Source organism: Notolepis coatsorum, assembly GCF_963971535.1.
Source record: "Notolepis coatsorum genome assembly, chromosome: 10".
Lineage (NCBI taxonomy): Eukaryota > Metazoa > Chordata > Actinopteri > Aulopiformes > Paralepididae > Notolepis > Notolepis coatsorum.
Genome location: NC_140174.1, coordinates 47,200,098 through 47,227,922, shown reverse-complemented (window position 1 = coordinate 47,227,922; position 27,825 = coordinate 47,200,098). Strand labels below are relative to the sequence as shown.

The window sequence follows — 27,825 nt, the reverse complement described above, 5'->3', positions numbered from 1 at the left end:
TGGATCTGAACTGTCCGACACTAAAAGTTCAGTCAATATATCGGTAGTGGAAAAAGTGGCGTCGGTGCATCGCTACCGTCATGCTCAGTGTTTACCTACTTCCTGTCATGCTCATTGTTGACCTACTTGCTCTGGATGCCAAGCCACAGCATGTGCTGCCTGTGGGCCACGTCTGGGTGTTTCTTGATGAAGTCACCGTCGCTAGGCAACAGGAACTCCCAGCCGCGGTTGACGCGAGGCACGGCCATGTGTTCCAGGAACTCCTTCACGTCCTCTGGAGGAAGCTGAGAAACACAGGAGGCAGGAAATGGTTATTTACATCTAGGGCTGGAAAGTATATCGGTGTTCTATATCATACTGGCTCCGCTCAGCGTCATCTGCACTAACCTCACTTCGTGCACAGCACTGAATAAAAATCCACAATGTACCTTTACATACCAACATCCGTCTGGCCACACCCCTATCCGCTACCTTCATAAGCAGGTGTGTGGTCACCTACTCGCCCCCTTCTTCACTTTCACCACAAGGAAGTGCCTGTTGTATACCCCACTTGACGAGGTTGTTAGCTGAAGAAAGTTGAGAGGAAAACAGAAGACGGGAAGATACGTTGACATTATATCTTTATTTTCTCTCACTATTTCGAGAAAATACGGCGATATTGTCTTCGTCACTGGAGTGTCTGGAAGATGATGATCATTCTGACCTCCACCGGCTTTTTCGTATTAGGGGCTCGCGCCGCTGATATACTCCCCAACTGCAGTCCTTCTTGCTGCGGCTGGATGGGTATTGACCCTCCGGTCATACAGCTGGACTGTGGGAGGCACCGGCTGTTGTGAGAAACCGGTTTGCTTCCGTGTTGGGTGAGTACTGTTTTGCTTGCGAGCGCTAGTTGTCTGTTAACGCTATGGGGGTTAGCTGCCAATTTTACGAAAGCCGGCCCCGGACTGGGGTCCTCTGCTCGGCTTCTTAAGCGGCGGACGGAGGATCTTGGTCTGACGCCCATGATGGTCAACCTAGTGGGCCGCGACCGAGACCTGGTTTGAACCCGGGATTCTCTGGACGAGCGGATGCTTCTCTGTCCCGTGCAGGCCCCATCTTTCACATGAATGTGGAAGTACACCCTAACGAGGAAATGTGGGCATGGATCTTCGTTATCAGAAGATCCATGCTCAAGTCGGCTGCAGCCCGGATGGGAATTGTGCCGGCTCCGCTGTATGTCTGGTAAATCACCGTTGAAAACTGTGTTTGACATTTCTTTTTCTCTTCCCCCTTAGGATGGGGAGGCACTCAGGCGGCGGCCTGTCTGAAGTGTGGCTTATTATGTCGTTGTGTACAGTTCAGGTGATAGCTGCTTAGCTGGCGTGCTAGTTTGTGGCCTACTGTGTTAGCCAGTCAGCTGTTAGCTGCGGCGCTAGCTCGTTGTGTTCACTAGGCTAGTAAACATTAGCTTGTTGCTATCAGTCGGACGGCTGTTAGCTTAATGCTACACTGTGGAACGTTACTGTGACTATAATATACCTTAAACACTCTGACTACGACGTCATCTTTGACAGAGGATGTTAGTCGACCCTACACCCGGGTGCCAGTGCCAGCGAGGACTTCGTCAACATGGAGAACGGCGGCTGGGTGGCGTAGCGGACATACCCTCGTCACCAACGCAGGAGATGCTGGGTTCGACTCGGTGTCCCGTTAACCAGTGTTTACAGTCCTCTCGGCCTGCGCTCAGGGTGAAGGTAGGAGTCCTGACCGGACTTTAAACACTTCTTCTTTTCTTCCCTTCTAAATGTTTTGTAATAACGATGTTTCCAAAACATGTGTTGCTGCAATACATTGAGGATACGACACGTGTTGTGTGTGAATTATCTTGTCTCTCTCCATAGTAAATCGGCGTTGTTTTTTACATGTGTGAAAATGAACTGGTTAGTTGTGATGAGAACATGTGTGTTCATGTAACGTTGTAACGTGGGTGAACTCACAACTAAGAGGGTTAGTTAACCTGTGAAGCTATGCTTAGTGACATGTGATTGAGGAATGAATCTTTTTCTCAGCCTGTGATGACAATGAACAGCATGTTCACATATTAACAGGGGTACCTGTTCAACTTGGTCGTATCAAGGGTAAGATAGGAGGGGTGACCCCCCGGTTTCCCTGGGGCTTCCGCCCCCTTCTCTCAGACATGTTTGGTTACAATATATTGTGTCACTGTGTTTGTGGGGATACGATGTAACCCTCAGCTTAAGTTGCTGGGGTTGTGCTTCCGCTTGAGAAACTATTTTTTCCTGAAGAAAAGGTTGTTTGGTCACTTATCATGTGTGCTTAGCAAGGTCTGTGGCCATTACATAATCGAGGACTTGTGTCTTCTCTCGTTATGAAAAACGGCGTTCCTCTGTAGTAAGAGTGTACTTTTGCCATTTTTTGCTGTGATGAAGGTTTGCGTGTGTCGTTGTGATCTACAACTGGGTTAGGTTTGGCCCACAGAAGCACATGTGTAAGTCTGGACCGGGGCTCTTAAAGGGGCCCTCTCTGTTCTGTGTTTTTCCTTAGTAAAACTCAGATAGCAGGTTAGCACATGAGCTATGTGAAGCTGTCAGATGCTTCATGTAGCATGCTATGACTGTGTCATGCTCTACCTTGTCATTACATCGTATCAGGGGTGAGGGGTCGTAAAGGGGTGAACTGGTAATCCTTTCCTCCCCTTTTCTGATTGGTCAGGGGTTAAAACCCCCTGTCCTTCAAGGTTCTGTTCGGCACGTTACAGGGGGGGGGGGGGGGGGGGGGGGGGGGGGGGGGGGGGGGGAGTTTCCTGGTCCCACGCCCTGAAAAATTGGGCGTGTGCACCATGGAAATGTCCCCGCCATAGAGTACGTCACTGAGCGCGTCTCTATTGGTAAGACTTCCGTGAGTTGTTCAGGTCCATGTTATGGATCTGTTTCAGGGAGTTGTCAGAGCTCCTCCTCACGAAGCTCCTCCTCAGGGAGAAGTGCCTTCTGTGAGTTCGGACTCTCCTTCCCAGTGAGGGAGCCTCCTCCTCAGATTGTCAAGGTGAGTAGAACTTCAAAAAGGAGTTCTGCTCTATTGTGTGTGTATTCGATTCAATTTGATTATTGAGTGTGTATTGGTTCAGTGCCTCCTCCTCGGAGAGCCCTAACCCAAGTGTTACATAGCTCAATGTTGCAATATTTCTTTTCAATCTATACAGCTCGCGTGGGAAGTCTCTCTGGGGGTTCCCTGTCTCTCCTTTTTGGAGTAGGTGGACAGGGTATTGTTTAGGGTTTCCCTGACTCCTCGCCTTATAGGTCTGTTGAGTCATGGGTTTCCCCCCGTCATAGGGGTACGTCGCTCACCGTCCCCTCTTATGAAGTGTGGTTGACGGGGTGGTGTTTCCCTCAGCCGCGTCGCATGGGACCCATGTCCATATTATTTTTTCTTTTTCTGGAAAATGTAAAATTAAAAAAGCGACTTCTTGTCGTTCCCCAGGCGGCTTGGAGGAACGGTATCTGGTGTCTTGTTAGACTATCCATTGATGTGTTTTGAGTCTCGACGCGTACATAGTGCTGGCTCTGGGTGTTTCTGATAGGAATCACGCATGAGGCTGGTGGGCCTTGGTTGCTCGTTTTTAAAACAGCGTTTTTATAGGGCAACTGGGATGGAGTTTGTCTCTTCCGAGTTCTTCTCTTCCCAGTTTACTAGGTTTGTCTCGACGAATTCTCGTTCATATCTGGGGGATGTTAACGGAATAGATCAGAACATAGCCTCACGCCCTTGGGGTGGGCCACTGAGCGCGGTACGAATGGGACCGTCTGGGTGGCGCCCTCTTTTCATGTTTTAGATCGACACGCATACCTACCCCCTCTCCTGGAGTGGGGATGTCGGCGGGGTTAGGGCACGGGACTGGTTCTGGTCACGCTGGTCCAGGCCAGTTAACCCGTTGTCCGCCGGGGACGCAGATCTGCTGTTCTAGTACCCTGAGGGACTTGTGCTTTTTTCGTGGGGAAAAATGCCGGGTCGGCCCGGGTGTCACAGGGTTGGGCGTTATGGAGACCCTTTGTTGGGTACAGGTTGTACCTGGCACTATCATGAGGGGCTGGTTCTCCTTTCTTTTCGCTCCTCTCACGCATGGCGAAGAGGGGGCTGTTGGGGTGGTCTTTTGGACCTCCTCTGGTGACCCTGTGTGCTTCCCGAGCCGCCAGGCCCGGTCCGAAGTAATGTTTCGTTGACCCGTAGGCCTGGAATAACCCTTTTTGAAAACTGAAACACTTGTACTGCGGTATAGCCAGTGTATACCCGCAGGTGTGTTTGAGTTTTTTCTTGAGGGGTTATAGGAACAACCACCGCATGTGGTACCAAGAGGGTGGTTGATTCCCTGGTGTGTTGGAGCAGAGTCAACTCCCGGGTTACCCGGTTGAGTGTGCCCCTGCACGTTCATGACGTCTGCCAATCGTGTCAGCCTTCTCTGCCTCGACCCCTCTGGTGGTTTTTTTTTGGTGGAGGCTTTGTCATGGTGCGCAACAATGCCAGCATACGCCCCTTCCGCCGGGGTGCTGTTTTCAGTTGACCCCTTTGGCGCCTGTCTCGTCCGCAGTGCTCCAGGCTCGGGTCTAAAGCCTGCTGCCTGGTTTAAGGGATCGACCCCTCTGGGGTCGTCTCCCCGGTGCGCTGCCTGCTTCCGCTATAGTTTAGCCTTTTGAGTGCTTCAAGTTACGGCCATGCTGACTGCCTGTGTTGCAGGGTCAGTGTGCCAGGCGGCGTACTAATGGGGGGAAGGGCCCGCTCTTGTAGGGGCCCTGTCCGAATACGCTGGCGATGTGGGGGGCGGTGTCACTAAGTGACCGCCTGGTGAGGTCTTGAAGCTTTGGCGTCATTGACCTCTCCGGGCCACCTTTTTCCAGGGGATCCAGTCCCTTCAGTGGGTCTGAGTCTTCCTTCGCGCTCCGCTGCTACGGCCTTGCCACGGGGTTGAGTTTGCTCTTGACCCCGTGATTTTGGGGGCAGTAACGAGGGTTGTTCCTTCCGTTCGTTCCCTGGTGGCATGCGGGTTGTGCGTGTGCGTAGTCATGGGGTCAAGCCACGGTCTGCTCACCCTGTGCGTTGAGTTGCTCGAGTTTCTCTTCGCACGGTCGGATCCGTCTCCCTCCCGTCCTCCAATAGGGAGGGTATCCTCCATTAGGGAGGGTCGGGGGGCTCGGTCCTCTACGGTCTGATGGTTGTGGGGGGCCTCAGCGGGGTACATTTGTCGAGCTTCTGGCTCCCGCTCAGCTCCTGTAGTGCAGATGACGCTGAGCGGAGCCAGTATGATATATAGAACGTAAGGTTATGTATATAACCAAGTTCTATGAATACTGGCGACGCTCAGCGTCAGGACGCCACTGCGGCCCTTGACCTCGCCTTGTGGTGAAAGTTTGGGAAGGAGGCGAGTAGGTGACCACACACCTGCTTATGAAGGTAGCGGATAGGGGTGTGGCCAGACGGATGCTGGTATGTAAAGGTACATTGTGGATTTTTATTCAGTGCTGTGCACGAAGTGAGGTTAGTGCAGATGACGCGGAGCGTCACCAGTATTCATAGAACTTGGTTATATACATAACCTTACGTTATTGTTTGTCATCTCTCAGTGTGACAAATTCCTTTTGTTCTTTTCCTCCATAGGACCATACCAGTGTTACTAAATGTCACAATGTCAAAATTGGTCACACAGTTTACATAAAGGCAAGCTAGATCATTTCCCCCCAAATTGCTTTATCTTTTAGATATTGTATTAACATTTCAGAATGAAACATGAAAATGTGTGTCAACGTTAGCTAAAACAACATTTATGTATGTAACTACGGTTCTATGAATCCTGGATGACCGTGAAGGCAGAGTATTTATATAATATTTAAAGTCTCTTGTGACCCCTGATGACCCAAGCGAGGGTATATCTTTCAGTGGCTCTGTTCCTACTAGGGATGGGTACCTTTCACATTTGAACCGATACCGGTACCGGTACCCAACGGTAAATTTCTTCTGTACTTTAGTCTCAAGAAATTTAATTTAAATTTAATTTAGTCGTGAAAAAAAAATCCAAACTTCAAATAACTACAATTTCGACAGTTTTCGGCTTGCCATTGCTCCGACTGCTTTGTTGTTGAATCAAGTCAAATCCTAGGTAAGCATATATTGTGCGTGTGAACGTTGACGCGGGGGGAAAAAAGTCAAAAAGATTTTTTTTTTTTTTTTATATCACTTGAATCTATACTCGGTAGTACCGACGTTGTTGGAGCCAAAAAGCCTTTCCGTTTATTTAATTTTATTTGTACTCACGGTGCAGAGGTGTGGCATTTTCAGTCACCATGGCAACCACCACAGGGGTTGGTTACCCATTTATACTGATCAGTGGGTGACGAGCGGCAGGTGTGCAAGGGGATAGCCAAACAGTTTTTGACCGTGTTCGTGTTGATGTTCCGTATAGGTCGGCGTTCAGTGTTATTAGTAAAAAGAGTTTTTGTATATATTTTTTGGTTGATAATGGTCAATAAAAGGATTGGCATATCGAAAATGATACGAGCACTTTGGACATTGAATTCTTCAAGCACGCGTCTAACTCAAGCCAGCCCACTTGCCCCTCGCAGTAGGCTTATATAGGTAATGGTTCTACAGACGTGTTTCGGTTCGGTACCTCAAAAGTACCGAATTCGGTACCCATCCCTAGTTCCTACAGAATCTTCTTGTGTAATCACCAAGATTCCAAGTGGCAGAGCGATCTGGTGGTCATCAAGGATTCATAGAACCATAGTTACAGATGTAATTTCCTCCTTCAATCCAATCCACTTTATTTATAAAGCACATTTAAAAACAACAAAGTTGACCAAAGTGCTGTACAAGTCCCACGACAAATATTTACATAAAATAAAAGGATTAAAAAGATAAAAGCACACAATAAAACATATACAGTATGTCACATAAAAAGGCAGGTATCTCAAACTGTGTAAAAACCAAAAGCCATAGGAAATAAATGTGTTTTGAGGCGTGATTTAAACACCTGCAGAGTGGGCCCTTGCCTAACATGCAGAAGAAGCTCATTCCAGAGGTTTGGGTCTGCCACTGAGAACGCTTCAGCCTGGACTTGACCGTTTCGGGGTCAACCACGGACATGTCCGTGTTTCGGCGCCATGCTTAAAGGGCCATCCTTTAGGTTGTTTTGGTTTTTATTCCATTTTAATAACCTACTCAATGTCACCGAGCGGCACTGCAGATTTACCCCACTCTTCGAATTCTGAAAAGTGCATTACCGGCCAGATCCTCTTAGGTGCGCTGTCTCAATAATGCAGTGTTCCCTGTGGCAGAACGGTGCCTTATTTAAAAATTTTCAATGGAGTTTCCAGTTAGCTGGATTCTATATGTGTAGCCTGTAGCTTGGAATACCTTTTGCGACGCCGAATTCACTATGCAGTAAAGGAATATATCATCAGCCAATGGACATATCGATCTACCAGATGGCGATCGATAACTGGGAAATCCTTTTGGGGATCCAACCGGCCCACAGTAAGATCTTTTTCACGTAAATTACATGCTGATCGGGCCTTGATCTCATAGCCAACCACCCGGTCAGTGAATGTGGCTACTGAGGCTAACGCGGTTATTGGTAATCAATAATCAGAAACGACGTCCCCCGCCCCCCCCCCCCCTTTCATGCATTCATGGTGGACCATGAATACCGACAATATGCATTTTGCGTTTTAGCTTTAGCTTCTGTATAGCCGAAACGCTGTTCGATTTAATGTTATTAGCTTAGCGCCCTGTATCTCGCCTTCCAGGAAATATACTAGTCCAAATCCCATATAACGCTTATATTCACGAGGCTATAAAATGAGAACGTATTGATGAAAAAAAACTTTCTTTAAGCCATTTTGAAGGGACGGTTTATGGTCTCAATTGACAATGAGAATGGACAGATAGCAATACTATAAAGTATAGATTTAGCTCTACAAACAGCCTCAGCACAATGCAAGTCTGTTTTGAAATGCTGGCCGTTTAGCGTGAGATTAGACGGTCGGCCCCCAATGGCCCCGAATGTGTTAAACACCACCTACACTGAAGAAAGTCACCATATTACATAGGGCTGACCTTCGAAGCTTTTTTTGGCAATCGAAGTTTCGGGGCCGAACTTCGATTTTAATTCGAAGCTTCGAGAAAATAATATATATGGTTGCAGTGGGGCTGCTCTCACAGCCAACGACATGACATTACATAATTATGTTGCAACCTTCGTCTATCAAGCAAACAATTATATTATATTTAATTTATAATTATATCAGACAATGCACCTACAAAAGCAGATGATTACAATTAAATTAGCCAACTTGGTAATACATTAGTCATAGCAGCATAGCCTTATTAATGTTTTGTGTGGCGTCGCCGTCGTGTACAACGATACTTAAGTTTTTTAGGTGATTTGACAAAGTTGTTGTAGAGTTGTGATATGCCATTTTCTTCTGGCATATCTGGCACTCTGCTTTTTGGGCATTGTCTTTGCATATTTTAAAGTGCAACCACACGACTGATGACTTCTTCGTCGACATGTCTGCTGCACATGTCCTTGTTGTTTTCAACACAGATAATCTCCACGTGCTTGTTGTAGAGAGGTGGAGTCGAGGCGCCGCTTACTTTCGTTTCATTGGAATGGAGGCGGGAAGGCACAGCTTACTTTTGTTTCATTGGAATGGAGGCGCAAGATTTGAGGCAAATATATATTTTTTTAATTTAAATTTTTTTTACTTCAATTTTTTTTTAAGCTTGTGCCATCGAACGAAGCTTCGAAGTATTTAAGACGGCCCTAATATTACACTAAAATGCCTTTTTTCAGTAACAGCACAAGATTATGAAAAAGGCAATATAAATGATTGGGAGTGAGGTGAACAGACTAAAAACGTTATCTTATTAGATAAATCAGATAATGTACCGTACTTTTCGGACTATAAGCCGCGGCTTTTTCCCCCATTTTTCGACCCTGCGGCTTATATAACGGTGCGGCTTATATGTGGACAAAACCCGAAAATCGAAATATTGCTTTTTTTACTGCATTGAAATGTTATTTATCTGTTCCCTTATTTGCTTAATACAACTTGTAAATGAGTTAATTCTTGTTATTTGTCCGACAATATTGTGTCCCAATGGGAGTCATTCTCTGTAGAGGTGGGAACTTAAAGCTCAATATAAGAACGGCCATGCACCACCCACAGAATCGAGAAAGAGCAATCAATCTGTCAATCCTTTCCGTGTCCGGGCCGGGTGATTTTTCCCGTGTTAAGTCAAATTAAGCTGCAGGCTCCACTCCTTACATATGGTAATTAAACATTAAAACACATGCGGCTTATAGTCCAGTGCGGCTTATATATGTACACATCATTCAATTTAGCTGCTGCGGCTTATAGTGCGAAAAGTACGGTATATATATTTTTATTGCAGATGTCAATTTTTCTGTTGGGAAGGTTATAAATCACAATATTGTGACTCTAGCATCATGATAATATGGTATCTTGGGGCCGCTGGTGATTCCCCCCTAATGTATATGTAAGTGTCACTCAGTTCATCTTTAAATAAATATATATCCTTACTTTGATTAAAGCTGTAATCTCCTTCCTCATCACAGAACGCTCCAGAGTGAATCTCCACATCTGAGAGGGGAAAGGAAACATTACCCCTTCAGATCCTCTTTGGCCACAGACGAAGCGTGGCCATCACTTGTTTTAGAAATAGACAACAGTTGCATTATTGTGAAGATTCACAAAAATGTCATCGTAAAAATAGGAAAAGTAAACAACTGGTGACGAGGACTCACCACAAAGTCCCTGCCCCGACACAGCACCTCAGCGGGCACTCCGCTGTGTGAACTGCAGCTGTTTTTAGGATACAGCACATCACTGGGGAAAACAATGGGCGTCTGTTTAATATGACGCGTGCAGACGTTTCTAATAGGGCTAGTCGATATATATAAAATGTATATCTTATTGTCAGTGTTATTGTATCATGGTGATAAAAGGCTAATATTAAAGACAAATTTCTCACAAAGAAATGTCTGAGAAATATTTGAAAATGTCAAAAAGTCCTTCTGAATATTGTGATAATGTTTTTTTCTCAATATCTCACCGCCCTAATTTCTGGTTCATTGTGAATGAGAGAATTAATCACCCACCCACCCACCCACCCACACTCTATCTGGCCTCACCTCTTGACAACCCAGTTTCCTTGAACCAGTAGCGCCACCTGCTGGATGCAGCGCAGCACTGCGGTAGAGTCGATGCCAGAGGCTAGAAGACCCATCAGGTTCGCAAATGGCATCACCTTGACTGGAAACGGTTAAATAAAATGACAAATCATAAACCAGTTAAACACATCTTCAGAGAAAGGATGACAACGATACAATCAGAAATCTATTGAGTTGCATTGACAAATATGACAAAACTACACTTAACACTTTGGAGGCCAAACCCGAGATAGTCCGGGTTAACTCGCCATGCTCTGGGCGCCAAACCCGAGAAATCTCGGGTTTTAATCGATATTTCTTTTATTAGCGATATCCATTCATTTTTCATCCATCCAGCCTGACGTTATCATTGGGAATGGGTCTGAGCTCGCAAAGGGCAAATACCGCCGCCTATCGTCTCCCGGATGGTATTGCACATCATTGGATTGGATTGCAGGGCTGTACGTTAACTTTTTTTGCACATAGCACTGGTGCTACAGAGGTTGATAGTTTTGTAGCACAGGCCAAAATCTTGTAGCACAAGTATAAAACGTGTTATATTTGTAACAGTCACAAATGTGCCTATTGTATTTGTGTTATTTAGTTGCAGTGCCATGTTTGGCTGTCATTTAGTATATCGCCATGTGTTATTATTACTATAATACTCTCATATGCTATTTTCAATTAATATCATAAACAACATAAGGAATATTAGCATAATTTTGAGTGGACTGAAGGAATGAGTCAGCGTTAGAGCTGCTGCGGTATTGATGTTTTCCTTACCGCACACATTTGCAAAATATTTCCTACCGCCGCGGTAATAACCGCACACACACACAAAAAAAAAAAGTTTGAATGCATTTTTTTTGTAGTCTACTCTTTATAGCATATAGCCTGCCTCTAGTCTAAATGTCTATCTTTAGAGGATGACTTTGCAGCATGAATATTGTTTGGGATTCGGCATGCACGCATTCGTTATTAAAAGTGAAACACGGATTCGAAGTCTCCCCTACGGTGTCGCGAGCAGGGGTGGTAGCGGCGCGCCCGCCGGTTACCCCCCCGACCCTTTCTTCTTCTTATTATTATAACGTTACTACTTATGATTACAAAGGCATTCGATTTGTGGCATTAACGTTAGTATAGTTACACGTTCGTATTTACCAGACCATAGCAAGGCAAGCGTTACTCAATTAATATCTAAGTTCCTTTCTTTGCTCAGAGCGTGCCGAGTTGTACCCATTCTGCGGTCTGTTAATAAAGTTTTCAATCAGACAAGTGTATAGAACGAAGGGCTTTTATTATAACATTTCGTTGCAGTAAAATCATTATGCCTCGTTCCCTGAGGAGCGACGGCGTCGGTAATCCACTCCGGTCTCCGGTGGGAGCTAACGTACTATTAGCCGTGTTGTGATGGCTGAGATTCAGGAAGTAAAAGCGCTGCAAGATGCTCCAAGCATGTGACGCGTATCTCTTCTGACCAATCAGTGGTCTGCAGTGTTTCATGTGACTTTTTTGGTACCCAATAGGGTCGCTTGGAATCTCGACAGAGAAGTAGGGTATATCTGCAGAGCCGCAAGCCCAACGAGAGCGTAATAATAATAATAATATATTAAAAAACAGCGGTGATGCCGGTATTCAGCCCAACGCTGCGGTGGGCATGATGTAACAGCGATACCGCGGTAATACCGATACCGCGGCAGCTCTAGTCAGCGTTAATAGTTTTAAATGCAAATAATTTATTGAAACATAGAAGTGGGGTCGGTTGGGACACACACACACACACAATGGGGGACCCTGATGTAAACAAGACAAACGTCTTTCTCTGGTCTGCATCCCCTTAACAATTGTGTGTATTGAGCCGTACTGTACTGTACCCATTCTGCAATCTGTTAAATAAAGTTTTCATTCATTCATACACACTGTTTCAACTCACCACCCCTGCATCATATTGTAGTCTAGTCTGTCTTCAAACTTCCACTCCTCTCGAACCTTTTTTATATTTGAATATCAACATTATCTGTCCATCCTCAGTAATCCTCAGTTTACTATAATATACTCCTGTCCTGAGTCCTCCTGACTAGTGACTTCATCGTCTTTCCAAACGCATGCACGCACACACATGGAAGGGGAGAGAGTGCCCCCCCATTTCCCTTTCCCAGTCCACACTGTGTCTGCTGGCTCTGCGCCTCTGCCTCTGATCAGGATTAGCTTGTTAGCTTGCTAACGTTGTAGTGATTGTAATGGTACATAAACGTTAATTTCGGGCGATGTGCGCATAAAGGAATGGCGACGGTGCAAAGCATGTAGATGCATTTGACCCGTTGCGAGAAAAAAAAAACACCACGGACTTATTTCGGGACGTGTAGGCGCACTGCTGTGTTAACGCAGTGCTTGCAGAAGCACGGATAGGGCGGATATGACTCGTCGAGTTGTCACAGAGTTTTTTCAAAATAAGAGTATCATATGCACCTGAACGTTGCTAGCTGTCAGAGCCTAGTTATTATAGCTGGAGCTGCGCATGGGCAGAAATGAGACCCGCTACAGGATTTTCAAAATAAGAGTATCTATATGAACCGAATCCCTATCGCACCAGTGCTACTGAAGTAAATCCATTCATCGCACAGACCGCTGTAGCATGTGCGATATATATGTCGCACTGTACAGCCCTGGATTGGCTGGGACTGTGCATCAAAAAAAATCCGGTCCAGGTTTTACTTCTCGGGCATGCAGTATCGTTATAACAGATGGACTGAGGACACTCAGCGTGGATTATGTGTTTTGGATATATAACGTTGGATCAATAAACGTGATCAATATTTGGAATGGCGATCAGGAATTGGATTAATCTTTTTGCATGACATCAGATGTGAGGTAAGGACTTTATGTTACGAATCTTGGGTTAATCAGATGTTCCTTTCACCGCCATCAGAGCGTGTGTGTGTGTGAGGTTCGCGCCGACCAAAGTACGGAGAAGCGATTTTTCAGACCCCGCTTCTCTTCGTGCATGAGGAGGACACATATACAGTACTATCGATAATCTAGCGTTTATTTGAAAACGATTCATAAATCAAGCGACAAATGGCACGATTTCTAAGGAAATACATTTAAGCCCGATTTGCTGGAGTTTATTGAGATGAGACAGAACGCCCTAGAAATATATTGATATTCGGTATAAAATGGAAATGTATGTATGAAAAAATTATCTGTTTCGTGCATGTTGACTGGAAGCAACTCATTGACGATCACTGTGTTATTTAGATCTATTGCTATTATATTTGATGTTTTAAGCACTCGCAAATAAGTCTTATCCTCCATTGGATAAAGCACTGGCACCGAAGGGCCATCAGGAGAGGGCGCTGTTGGCCCCCAATGAGTTAAGGTAGATTCTGTAATATAGACAAACAGCAACATATAGGCAAAAAAAATCCCTGCTTGATGTTGCACTTTGTTTACATTTTAGCTTTGGTCTGATGTGTGTGGTTCGGAGTTTAGTAACTTATTATACCGGTACTATGAATTTCTCCAGATATATCTCTATATATATAGAGCCTGAGGTGTGGCCAGCAATAGCAACCGCTTTCCTATCCCCATTCAAATCCAACACACACATCAGACCAAAACAGAACATGTAAACAAAGGTGCAATACCAAGCGGGGCTACGGCATTACAGAGTCTTGCCTTTAACACATTGGCGACCGCTGGGATGCGTCTAATATAGTGGTTGAGGCAGCGTTTCCGTTAGCCGGTAATTACCGGTATTTGACCGGCAAAATCTGTTGAAGTCCGACATATTTAATCTCTCCGGTCTTAATGTCCGGTGAAAATAATTCCCTGAGTCTAAGCACAATTTGATTATTTGAATTGTATTAAAATAGGCTAAAATTAAATAGCCTATGCGATGAACGAAACAATCATTACATTTGTTTCATCGTTGCTTCTAATAATGACAACGACGTTGTCAGCGAGAGCTTAGTGCTGGGTGTGCAAACTTTTGTGAAGCTGCAGAGCCGGAGCAGCAGCAGCACAGTGCAGTACTCCAGCAGTACTCCAATTCAGCCATTTGCAATTCAATGTTGGGTGGGGGGCGCTGCTGTGCGGTCCCCAGAAAAGAGCCAATAACAGCTGAATCTGCTGCTCTGCATCGACATACTCTCGCAAATAAGTCATTGGGAGGTGGAGAGAGAGAGTCGTCACGCAAACCCACGATAATGTTGCAGTCTCTCTCTGCCAAATTTCTCAGTTCTTCGCTTGATATAATTAATACAAATATACAAATGTCCAATATAACGGAATTCGTTAGCTCATAAAAATGTGATTATAACAGACCGTTGTTTATTAATGTCGGGCGACTGCCCACAGACACCTATTTGATTTAAAGTCGGCAGCAGCACGAGTCTCGGGACTTATTTTATTTGGAATATAATGACTTTATACGCAAAAGTAGCCTAGTTTTAAGTAAAAATATTATAAATCTACATGCCTTGATGATGTCATTCTTTTGTTTTGGTTTTGTTGTCATTCTTTTGCCTATCAATTGTTTTTAAGCTCAATAAACTCTGACCGGAATTTCTCTCATTTGACCGGTAGATTGAAATCTACCGGACACTGAGGCCGGCAACAATTTTTTCTAACGGAAACCCTGGGTTGAGGACCAGCTTTTGTAAACAGACCGGTGTCTTTTTGTACAGCTAAATCTATACTTTATAGTATTGCTATCTGTCCATTCTCATTGTCAATTGAGTTCATAAACAGTCCCTTCAAAATGGCTTAAAGAAGAAAGAAAATGCATCAATAGGTTGTCATTTTATAGCGCTGTGAATATAACCATTATAGCGGATTTTGTCTCGTATATTTTCTGGAAGGCTAGTTATAGGGCTAATAGCTGCTAACGTTATATTCAACGGCATTTCCGTTTTACATATGCTAAAGAAATAACTCAAACTGCATATCATCGGGACTGTCCCAAAGCATGTATGCATCAAAGGGGGGGGGGGGGGTCGTTTATTATTATTGATTACCAATAACAGTGGTCGTGTAACTAGCCACATACGCTGCTCAGCTGGTTGCGTATCATAGCAAGCTCTGATCCGGCTGTAATTTATGTGAAAAAGATCTCATCATGAGCCGGTGAGATACCCCTGCGAGCATTTCCCCGTTATCGATCGCCATCTGGTAGATCGATATGTCCATTGGCTGATGATAAATCCCCTTATTCCATGGTGAAATCTGCGATTCGAAACATAATCCACGGTACAAGATGCTGATTCAGAATCCGGGTACTGAAAATCTCCATTGAAAGGGGGAAAAAAAACTCATCCGTTCGCCCACAGGGCACATTGCCCCTAAGAGGATCTGGCCGGTATTGCACATCCTCGAATTCACAGACTAGGGAATATATGCAGTGCCGCTCCGCGACCTTGACCCGGTTATTAAAATGATATAAAAGCAATAACAACAGGGAGCTCCAGTAGCTCACCGCGTACCTCGAACGCTATTTCGGCGTCGGGGACAACCGTGCGCGTCACGGATCTGGGGTAGCGAGTTCGACTCCCGGACAAGCCGTACTTTCTCAGAGTGTCTTTCCCCCGATCTATACCCCCATTCAACCTGTTTCTGTCAGTCATGCTTGACCAGAAAAAAGCGATAAACGCTAAAAAGAACCAGCTGACTGGTCAAAGTTTAAAAAAAAAAAATGCAATAACAACTTGCCACGGCTTTATACGTGATTCTGTCCACAACGCATGGATTTGAAACCCGCATTAACTCGTGGTCCGGCGGCAAAGTGTTAACACATCCACCGCCGGAAACGGCTTACGACGTGTTTCAAGGTCATGCGAATTCCGCCATTCCACGGCGTACAACGTTATTGAGATCATATTTCATTTTTCCGCCATGGTATTCATAATTCCCTCACCAAGCCTGGTCTGATACAGTGGGAGCCTGCACAACAGTACAACGCTTCAATACCGCCGCCTAGTGGATGATCGGGCGAGTTACCAAACCGGAAATGGATAGAGTCGATCTCCGTGCATCTGGGAAATGCGTCCGGCAGTCACATATTGTTGCGGGACTCTAGACACACATCCGTGTATATGGATCGCTGCCATAACTCAATAATCGATATGATTTGGGCGTTTATTTCGCCATACAAACCGGAAATGGATCTAGTCGATCCACGTCAAATAAGTGGGATCTTTTTCCTCCAGTCTCATCGGCGTACGGTAAGAGGACAGTAACGTTACTTTCAGCGTGATTGTTTATTATTATTAATGCAGACTGCTCTGATCAATATATCACCTATACTACATAAAGCATTTACTGACGATCACAGAATTATAAACGACCCCCCCCCCCCCCGTTCATCCGCGCATGATGAGTCATAACGTTTAGGATCGTATTCAGTTGGATTTTTTAATATAGCGTGTATCACGAATAAACTGCAATCGATAATCTATATTATGCGTTTAGGCTTATAACTAGCGTTCTAGGAATTACTGCAGAAAACGATAAAAACATATTTATATTCTAGACGGTATTTTCGTATGAATCTATGAATGAAAAAGTATAACGTTCCTACATCCTGAACGATAGATAATCCATGTTGAATGGACCATAGTAATGTCAATTTAGCAATACAATTTAAAAAGTTATAGCCCTGCAAAGAAGGTGAACATCTCCATAGGCTTAGAGTGGTATGAGAGGGGCAAACTGCGTGGCAGTTAATTTGTTAACTGTAATATACTTTTTTTTTTTTTTTTAATAAAGATATTGAGTTGTATTGGTTCTTCCAGTGAAGATGTTATTTATTGATTTAAGTTCAACTGTTTGCCTACCGTTCTTCATGAGCGTCTTGACTTGGTCTCCTAGGGGCAGGGTTCGGAGCTGAGCCATGGAGAGAACGTTGCTGGGTCCTACAGGCTTGACACTGATGTGTAAACGAGAAGGAGTGGGATTAATCTCACATCTCCAGAGACATAATCCTGTTTTACACTGAGGACCCTTTTCTGGTAAGAGTTGAGAATACTTACAATATTTCCTCTGCCAGGGGGGGCATGAGCATGGCCAGGTACTCCCTAGGGGAACAAAGAGAGTTGAATAGATCCATCTGAAACGCCACTAGGGGTGGGAATCACCAGTTTCATCATGATACGATATGATATCGATTCTTTGGACAACGATACGATATTTGCCGATATCACAAAGTCTCTCACGATACAATACGATACGATTAGATTCAGGTGCCTGCGATCGATATGAGATGATATCATATGCCCATTTAACACAATCAGTAACATTTAGATCAACAAAAAAAAGGTAATGAAAATATCATTTGACATTTGTATTTTTGAGCTCTTCCAGACATTTAAAGGAAAATCAATCTATTGTTTTTAATACAAATAGACCTCCTGTTCACTGTAAAGTGCCACGTTTTGATATATTGAGCTTTAAACTTTAAGCTACATTTTTTGGAACTCAAAACTCACAACCTCCCTCTCCCAAACCGTTCCTACAACAATTTGTTGATGTTGCATGATCATGTATAGGCCTACATTTATTATGTATTATATTGTTTATGTTTAAATAACATTTAAACATCAAACTCCTCTGACCTCATCTGGTCTTTCCAAAGACTCGCGCACACACACACAGAAAGGGAGAATGCTATGCTGTAACATCTACACACACGGAGCTACTGCTGTTGTTCTTGGGCGGATATGAGACTCGCCACAGGATTTTCAAAATAAGAGTATCGATATGAATCGATCTTATTACATCGCATCGATCCGATTCGATTGTTGATAATTACATCGATGTATCGATCTGGATCGATGTATCGTCCCACCCCTAAACGCCACCCTCTTTTCTTGATCTGTTCACAACCGTTGCTTCCATCAAATAATTACAGAGGAAGACAGGTAGAGAAGGGGAGAACAGATAATGGAGAGAGCATGGAGAGAGCGCCAAAGTTTCACTTTGGCAGAACATTTTTATTGTACGCAGTCGCACACATTCCTCAATACGATTTATGATATTTATGACCCTTACTGGCATTTAGCCGACCCCCAAACTCACAACACTCATCATCAATAAGTGCACACAACACAAGCTAAATAACACATTGAAAAGTATGATACAGAATACAGGAAAAATAATAATCTGGGTCACAGTGCCAGTCTATATGTTAGAACTACGATTTTTTTAGAGTATGTTTACAATTCAAACTATTTGATAAACTTCTGCTTTCAGCCCGGAAATGCATTTTGATAAACTGGATTAAGGATAGGTCTCCATCCATACAGATGTGGTACAGAGAGATCTTCGGTGTGCTACCCCATGAAAGACTGTGAAATGCATAGAGGCAACGACGCTTCCTTTCAGGATGTGTGGGCCCCACTATTGGACTACTTTCCTGCTACAATTTCTCAGATCCTTCTAAAGGCCCAATGCCCCATTGTATGGACAGACTTTGGATAGAAAAAAATAATATATGTATATATATGTATGCCTACATGTGAATGGGCTCGAGGCAAGTGCAGTACTGTGCAGTGCCTGTCTGGGTTAGATTTCCTTTTTTTGCTTGTTTTTCTTTTTGATCTGTTTTTGCTGGCATGACGGCATAGATGAACTGGAGGAACACCCCCCCCCCCCCCCCCCCCCCTTCTGTCCCAATGTGTGTTTTGTAATGTAAGTAACTATGTGAAAAATCTTTTAAAAAACCAATAAAAATATCAAAAGAGTATGTTTCTAAATTAAAGCGTGTTAAGTGCGTAAAGTGTGTGACATCACTATGGATGCCCAAGGCAGCTAATATTGGTGACCAACTGTCCATATATGGATGACGCATGTTTTAGTGACAATGTTCTGTCTAAAAAATGTATATTGCTTTCGAAACCCAACTTCTCAAAATAATGTGATTCGTCCAAATTAACATCTTACTGTACTTACTTTGGAGTTTTGACCAGTTCAGAGTTCTCAGAGGTATCCGCAGACTGACAGAACAGGTACTGCCTTTCATGTTCCGACCGTCCATCCTGGATTGAGACAAAGACAGAGCAATAAGACTGCTGCGACCATCAACTTTACTAAGGTTTATTCTTACAGGAGTACACACAAGCCTGGGCCATTCCGTTAACACTATGGTAGGGGTAGGGAAAACATATACGGCACCCAGTATCGTGATATTTTTCACAGGATTATTTCATGGCTTTTAGTGAAAGAACGCCTAACTAGAGGTCGACTGGTTCATCTGGCTCATGTTTAAGCTAGCTAGAAAATACTGGTATATGAAACCAGAGATCTTGAGGAACCCAAATAGGATACCAGCCATGACATGCTAGCTTAATGGCAAAAAGGGTAGAGCTATTTTTAGCTTAAATTTGATGGGAGATTTATAAACGTAAAAAAGGAAAATCATTTTTAATATGCAATATATGTACTTATTTGTAACACATTCACGTGTAACATTTTCGATACAATACGTAAATATATTACTTATGGCTATAACATAACGTACATTATGTACCTTTTTTCCTGTGGTTGATCAGTACTTTATTTACGTTTTCTGATGAGACCGTTACAAATGCAGTACAACATGCATTGTGGTCGATTGGTACTTTATAAAAAGATTTTAAGAGAGGTCGGACTGCCATTGGTTACCTTGACATCGTGGTAGTGCAGGTGAACCCAGGGCTCCTCAGCATGCTTCCTCTGCAGAAAGTCATAGGACTGGATCCTCCTCTGACGGGCCTGCTCCGACTCAGGGCGAGAAAACCTCACCTGGAGAGGTCCAGACACGTGGTAGAGGGGGTTTTACTTCAGAGTATTCAACTGTATTCTACAAGGAAAGGGGCTGTCATAGTCATGTCTTTTAAGTATAGTCATGTTGTTTGGTATGAAGTCCTAGATAGACGAGGAGGGGTTCATAAAGCTGGACAGAGACAGAGAGTGTGAGTGAGCCGAGTCTGTGGAGCAATGGTTAGAATGAAGTCCTTTATAGGCAAGGTTTATGAAATTAGAAACAGGAATGTGAGAGAGTGAGTATGAGAGAGTGCAACAAATCTTACAGTAATAGCCTTGACTTCTTCCTCTGCTTCATCCTGAGATGAGTCTCCACCTGCAGACACAAAAACACTATTAACAAATTTCTGTCCATCCATCGTTAGATAAGAGATCTCGATTATCACGTCGTTATTAACAGCACTACAGGGAAGGGAATGTACAAAGGCAAATAACATAAAACATAATAGAAATGTATAATATACAGGGCTCTACAGTGCGAACATATTGCTCGCATATGCCCCTAAAAATATTTGTATGCGAACCGTAAAAATCAATTACGCGCACGCTGTGCGAATACAGATTATAGCCTCTCTCGTCTTTTTTTTCCTCCGCTGCGAGATCGTTAAAAAACTACAAGTCCCACATTGCACTCAAGCCAACGGTCCAATCACAGTAGAGTGAAGTGACTGGTTTCATGGGAAATAAAGCAAATGACCAATCGGAAGCTCTCATTTTGCTTGTTTACTTCCTGAAACTCCGCGATCAGGGCTCTCGTTTTCCGAGACACCAACTTATTATAGTCTCTCTCTTACCAATAGCAATAGATTTTAGAACACCTAGATTTATCGATAGCAATAGTAATATAACGTTAATGCAACAAAACTAATGCCTTGCTTTGTTAATCATAACGTTGATGCAGTAGCGTATGTCGGTGTGTTGGCTGTAACGGACATGACAATAACATAACGTGTACACATTTCAATTAATCAGGAAAGTGTACAGTAGGAAAGTGTACAGTATTTCAATAGGCAACCCTGAAAGGATTATTTTTCTAGAAGAGCAACACAGCCAAAACATAAGCATTGTATGCATAAAAGGGGCTAAAGTTAAGTGACTGAACCTTTTATAACAGTAGTTTGATTTGATAGTTTATTTGATAGGGACAGCACATGTTAATGAACATCAAGTACAAAATACAAAATGTAAACATGCAGGGTTGTAGCAAGAGCTAATTTACACACATGCACGCACAGTACAAATATACATTTATTTTTGAAAAAAAAAATAAACTCTGTTACTTGAAATATTTTCACTGTGCTCCTAAATATTTTTGGGTGCTCCTAAATTTCTTTGTGTGCTCCTAAATTTTCTCATTTAAGAGCACCTGTGCCCCTAGTGAAAAAGGTTAGCGTAGAGCCCTGATATACAGATAATGGAGAGAAACACGTTACATGCCTCTCTATAGCCTTCTGTAAGTACATTAAAATGCCATGCTCCTCCAACGTCTCTCACCACCACTAGCTTTCTTGTGTTGGAATACGCTGTGAGGAGTAAGGACACACCCACACACCCGCATTACTTGCTCAGGCCTGAGGAAGGTCCCAGAGACTTAACGTTACATTAAATAACACTGAGCAAGTGATGAGCGGTGGAGACGTCCTTACTCCATTATAGCCCACCAACACACCTGTCACAAGAGACTTATTGTTCAGGTGCACAAGAGACTGCGATGACTGGTGTTGAAATGTGAAAAACAAACGCACCATCATTGGCTGCCTCCCTCTCCTTGTGCTTGGTGTCTGCCTTGTCCAGGTAGGTGAAGCTGGGTCTCATTTGGAGGATTCCCTGCAGAGGCGTGATGTGGAGCTCCCCTGTTGACATCATGAGGGATGCAATCAGAGACCAAACATCTATGTTAAATCATTAATAGTGTAAGATAAGAGTTTAAATACAATATTTATTCAAAGAAAATTCATAAGAAATTATGGCTATGCAGTGGATTGCAGTATCTCTTGTCATTGGTCATGAAACAGACCTTTGCGGAACACTCCAGCAGCGTATCTAGTGGTGTTGGTGGTGGCCTGGATGGAGGAGAATGACTGTTTGTCCATCATCTTCCTGTGTGAAAACAGTAAAAAAGAATTAAATAAAAAAGTTATAATAATTAGGGATGCTCGATATTGGGTTTTTTACCGATATACCGATATTGTCCAACTCTTAATTTCCGATACCGATATCAACTGATAACGATATATGCAGGGTTCCCCCCCCCCCCCCCCCAAAAAAACGGAATAATTTCAGGTAATTAACATTACATATCTCTTGTCATGGAATTAACACAACATTATGCATACTTTTGACAATTAAAAAAATCTGAATTAGTTCTTACTTGCCTGGGTAAATAAAGGTTAAATAAATGTAAAACAGGGGGCGGCTACATGGCATAGTGGGCAAGGCGCTCGCCACGAATGACGGAGACGCTGGGCTTGCCTGTTCGAGCCCAGCGCTCCACATTGCTTTCAGTTTAGCTGGTCGTTCATACTAATACACATTGGCCGTATTAGGGGGTGGGAAACTGATGGGTGGGGATCGGGCGTTGTGGACAGCGACTCCTACAGGTCGGTTGGAGCGCCTGCGCAGTAGAATCAGGAAGTGTCGGGGGCAGCGTGAGCCTCCCACGCGTTACTCCTCGCCACTGAGAGATCGAGCTGCGCAGGTGAAAAGATGCGACTGCTGTTACCTCAAGTACCGGAGGGGACTTGTGCTATGTATGACTTAGTCCACATTGCAGCCGGCTTGTGGGAGGCAAGAAACAGCGTTCGTGACAGGGTTGGGTTGAATTGGATGATACGAAATTGGGATGGGAGAAAATATAGAAAATGGGAGAAAAAGTGGATCAAAAAAATAAAAATAAAAAAATGTAAAACAGATACCGATAATTTCCGATATCACATTTGTATGCCAATAACGGCCGATAACATCGGACATCCCTAATAATAATACATTATTTATATATACAGTACCAGTCAAAGGTTTGGACACACTTTCTCATTCAGTTCAATGAGAACTGATACAAACTTTTGACTGGTACTGTATATATATGAATGAGACAATGCATACTATAGGTTATGCCTTGTTAAAATCAGAGGACAGATACGGATCAGCTAGCCCAGTTTAAGATAAGATATTCCTTTATTGATCCCCTTCATCTGGGAGCTCCTGAACACGCAGAGAGGAAATTGGTATCTATCTTCTAGTGTTTTAGGCAGCCAACGTACACCGAGTAGGTGCTGTTTTCTTCATAGGTAGTTCCATCCACATTAAGAGCGATCTGCTCTCCCTTACTGCGACAGTAGTTGGGGCTCATAGTGTTGATAGCCATCTCCAGCTCCACCTGCATAATGGATAGTACATAATGGATAGTACATGACAAAAACAACAAATGAAAATGAACTGACTAACAAGAGACATTTAGATACAGAATCATGTGTTGTGGGTGACAGACGGTGTCACCTTCTGCTGCTTGGGTTTGATCTTGGCAGATAAGTGGTTGACATCATCGTAAGTCATAGTAGAGGGGCGGACTGGGTACTGTGTGGGAAAGTACAATAAAGACCCTTGATGAGATTGTGAAACTTATATCAACACAAATGATCGATTAAATAGATTAGTGATAAAGGTGTACCATTGAACTAACTTCAAGTTTCAAGTTTCTTTAATAGTTGTCATACAGAAGTACAGAATACTTTCATACAAAATGCTTCTTACTGTTACGCTCCAGAGACTGTGCTAGACAAGATAGTATCAAATAACATAGTATAGCATGTAATTTAGAAGAAGAAAATGAGAGGGCGGTTAGGTGGTCGAGCGGAGATTGCGTTCGTCACCAGCCCCGGAGCTGTGAGCTTGATTTGCCTGTTCGAATCCAGCTCACAGCTCCGGGGTTGTCACCAGCTTGGCTGGCCGTCTGCACTGATACAATTGGCTGTATCAGAGGGTGGGAGAAGCTGGCGGGGTGGGTCCGGGTCGTTGTAAACAGCGACTCCTACAGTTCGGTCGGGGCGCCTGCTAAGCGCGGATTGGACGTGAGGGGGATAGTGTGGTCCTCCCACACGCTACGCCCTCTCAATGAGAATCCGCGCTGCCAGGTGAAAAGAAGCGGTGATTGGCTGGACGTGTGTCGGAGGAAGCACGTGGTAGCCTCCACTCTCCCAAATGATCTGACTGTGGGGGGTAAAGCGCAGCGACCAGGAAGGGACTGGGAATTGGCATACGACTAACATTGGGATGGGAGAAAATCGGAGGAAAATGGAGGGGGAAAAAAACCAATAAAAAAAAAAAAAAAGAAGAAAATGAGGTCACAGTGTTCGGTATAGACATATGTACAATGTTCTGAGTTACCATATAATATACAATACTATGCAGTGTACTAATGTACAGTACTATATAGTGCAAAGCAGAAATGGGATGAGGTACAATTTAGGTACAATTTACAGTAAGGTGTACGAGTTGTAGTGCAATCCTTCATCAATAATTATAAAGTGTGGGGAGTGGGTGCTACAGTGTGTTTGTTTAAAGTGGGTGTGTGCTATAAAGTGTGTGGAGTGGGTGCTACAGTGTGTTTGTTTAAAGTGAGTGTGTGCGTGTGGATGTGTGTGCTATGTGCGTTTGGTGGTTGTTGTTGTGTAGTGTTCATTGTTCGTTTAGCAGCCTGATGGCCTGGGGATAGAAGCTTCTTCTGAGTCTTTCTGTGCTCGTCTTGAGACTCCGGTATCGCTTGCCTGACCGCAGCAGTTCAAAGAGGCAGTTGTTCGGGTGACTGGAGTCTTTAATGATTCTCTTAGCCTTGCCCTTGCAACGCTTGTTGTAAATGTTCTGGAGGGTGGGGAGCCCCCCTCCAATTGTGCGTTCGGCTGAACGTGTCACTCTTTGTAGTCTGCTTCGGTCTTGTGCAGTGCTATTCCCAAACCAGGAGGTGATGTTGCCGGTCAAGATGCTCTCTATTGTACATGAGTAGAAGTTCTTAAGGATCTTCTGACTGACTTGGAACTTCCTTAGGCGCCTGAGGAAGTAGAGGCGTTGTCGTGCCTTCTTCACAACACTGTCAATGTGTGTGGTCCATGTCAAGTCCTCGGATATGTAGGCTCCGAGGTACTTAAAGCTGTTGACTCTCTCAACCGGTGCCCCGTCGATGCTGAGGGGGCTGTAGTCCTTGACCCCCGACCTCCTGAAGTCCACAATCATCTCCTTTGTTTTGCTGACGTTCAGGGAGAGGCTGTTTTCCTTGCACCATCCCGCCAGGACCTTGACCTCTTCCAGGTAGGCCCTCTCGTCGTTGGCAGAGATCAGGCCCACCACCACTGTGTCGTCAGCAAATTTGATGATTGTATTGCTACTCCGCTGAGCCACACAGTCGTGTGTGTACAGGGAGTAGAGGAGGGGACTCAGAACACAGCCCTGGGGGGCCCCTATGTTGAGGGTGATGGATGAGGAGGTGCAGTTGCCTGCTCTCACCACCTGGGGTCTGCCAGTCAGGAAGTCCAAGACCCACTGGCAGAGGTCATAGTTCAAGCCCAGGTCCCTGAGCTTGGCTATGAGTATGGAGGGGACTATGGTATTGAATGCCGAGCTGTAGTCGATGAATAGCATTCTCACATAGTTCCCCTGCCTCTTGTCCAGGTGTGATGCTGCTGTGTGCAGCACATGGGCTATGGCGTCCTCCGTGGACCTGTTGGGGCGGTATGCAAATTGCAGGGGGTCCATGTTGATGGGGAGGGAGGAGCAGATGTAGCCCTTTACTAGCTTCTCAAAGCACTTCATGGCTATGGAGGTGAGAGCTACAGGGCGGTAGTCGTTGAGGCAAGCAGGCTTGGATTTTTTGGGTACAGGGATAATAGTGGACTTCTTCAGGCAGGTGGGGATGACAGCCTGTTCTAAGGACAGGTTAAATATGTCAGTGAATACTGGGGCCAGTTGGTCGGCACAGACTTTTAGGACGCGGCCGGGGATGCCGTCCGGACCTGCTGCCTTCCTGATATTCACTTTAACTCCATCTAACTAACTCCAAACAGATGAAAACAAAAAAAGAAAAGAAAAGGTGATCGTGATGAGTCAACACAAATACAGTAAAATGTTTAACTGAATGGAACAGAGGACCCTTACCTGAAAGAGATAGAGCTTGTCTGCAAGGCTTTTGGCTAGGTACACATCAATCTAAAGACACAAAGAAGAAGATTGTTGGAAGTTATCCTCTGCTCAACCAAATGGAATCTCTTGCTTATGAATGATGAATTTCTACACAGTGCTTTTCAAGTACAAGGACTCCCAAGTAGGTGGGCGATGATGACACCAACCTCTTCTATAATGGGGTCATCGTCCTCTCCACTAGCCATATTGAAAGGAGCTGAGTGAGGGGGAGAAGGGGGAAGGAGACGTCACAGAAGAGCTGCAGCAGATAAAGAGAGATCCAAACCTGGAATCAAATTAACATTGAATGAATAACGATGGTTTAGGTCACCAGATCTATCGACGTGCCCAATGCCCACACCCCAGCTAATGAAAAGCACAGGTTGAGCCAGTCGTCTGGTGGTGCAGTAGTTAGGAGTTTGAGTCTATAATTATTTCAGATCCATTCTAGTGCCATAACATTGATGTGATTCAGCAGATTGTAGCTCAGCAAGGTATTGTCAGGAGGATCAGGACTATCAGACACCAAGACATGATAGTCTATCCTTTGATGAATAAATGTACCCACTAGAAATCCAGCCAACCCATGCATGAGACTGCAATCTGTCAGCTGGTGTTATCACTGACACCCAGGTTAAAAATTGATAAGATGCAACATGCAAGATCATGTAATCTAAAAAAAAATAAAAAAAAGGTCTCCAATGAGGTTACGATAAGGTTTAGGTTTATAAACAACTTTTTCAGCAACACAGGTCACCCCATTTCTGAAGCTCACAAGCTAGCTAACACCAACGTTATGTGGTTAGCAACATATAGCTAGCTAGTTAGCCAAAAGTCCCAGGCCTACGCTGCAATGCGGGTTTAATCCATAACACCCCAGAAAGGAATACTACATGCCTCCGTAAAACAATGACAACGTCTACTTGTAAACAGCGCAAATAACACCATGTCTTCGGTTGGCTTGCCGGTGGCAGCTAAGTTAGCTAACGTTCATAGATAGTTAGCCAACGTAGCTAAATCAAATGTTAGCTAACGTTAGCTAGCTCTGACAGTCAAAAATAATAGAAGTCACTCGTCAGGCCTTGCTTATCAAGTAGCTTTTCTTCTTTAACCTAACATCCAATGTAGATATTGGTCTCACCTGTGCACTATAAAGTAGCCACTCTTTAGGCTTTTCATTCGCGTGTTCAGTTCAGAAGCCTGGATACGTTAGTCTGTTACAAGTGAGATGAACTCAGGCTACACAGCTGAATAGTATGTTGGTGTTGGTACCATGTTGACTGCTCTACAGGAACACGTGGGGAGGAGCTCGTGCCCACAATGCAAAGCGAGGCCTTCCGTGGTATGTTTGTGTAGTTCTCTTTCTTCCACTTCTTCTTCTTTTTCTTGGGGTTTTACGGCGGTCGGCCACCAACTGTTTGGGGCATTACCGCCATCTTCTGGTATCCTTTACCTCCTACAATGTCTATTTTGCATTCACTATCATGAATGATGAATGAATGAATGAATGAATGAAAACTTTATTTAACAGATTGCAGAATGGGTACAATACAGTACGGCTCAATACACACAATTGTTAAGGGGATGCAGACCAGAGAAAGACGTTTATCTTGTTTACATCAGGGTCCCCCATTTTC

General features: G+C 44.1%; 1 protein-coding gene across 3 annotated transcripts in view; it reads right to left on the bottom strand.

Annotated features, from left to right (window-relative positions):
- polr3e (polymerase (RNA) III (DNA directed) polypeptide E) overlaps positions 1-27,467 on the bottom strand; it is a 52,450-nt gene extending 24,983 nt beyond the window's left edge. The window contains exons 1-16 of one of the 3 annotated variants that reach the window (XM_084323580.1): positions 27,330-27,467; positions 26,356-26,474; positions 26,165-26,215; positions 23,516-23,593; positions 23,281-23,396; positions 22,038-22,120; positions 21,766-21,873; positions 20,287-20,336; positions 19,880-19,999; positions 19,169-19,254; positions 17,251-17,295; positions 17,056-17,147; positions 10,205-10,325; positions 9,818-9,899; positions 9,594-9,653; positions 127-284 (exon numbers count right to left, since the gene is read on the bottom strand). In XM_084323580.1, coding sequence (XP_084179706.1) covers positions 127-284; positions 9,594-9,653; positions 9,818-9,899; positions 10,205-10,325; positions 17,056-17,147; positions 17,251-17,295; positions 19,169-19,254; positions 19,880-19,999; positions 20,287-20,336; positions 21,766-21,873; positions 22,038-22,120; positions 23,281-23,396; positions 23,516-23,593; positions 26,165-26,215; positions 26,356-26,394 — 1,289 coding nt within the window. In that variant the 5' untranslated portion in view covers positions 26,395-26,474; positions 27,330-27,467. The remainder of the gene's footprint in view (positions 1-126; positions 285-9,593; positions 9,654-9,817; positions 9,900-10,204; positions 10,326-17,055; positions 17,148-17,250; positions 17,296-19,168; positions 19,255-19,879; positions 20,000-20,286; positions 20,337-21,765; positions 21,874-22,037; positions 22,121-23,280; positions 23,397-23,515; positions 23,594-26,164; positions 26,216-26,355; positions 26,475-27,329) is intronic. The other 2 variants (XM_084323581.1, XM_084323582.1) reach the window with 2 other exon arrangements.
- Between the last annotated feature and the right edge of the window lie 358 nt (positions 27,468-27,825).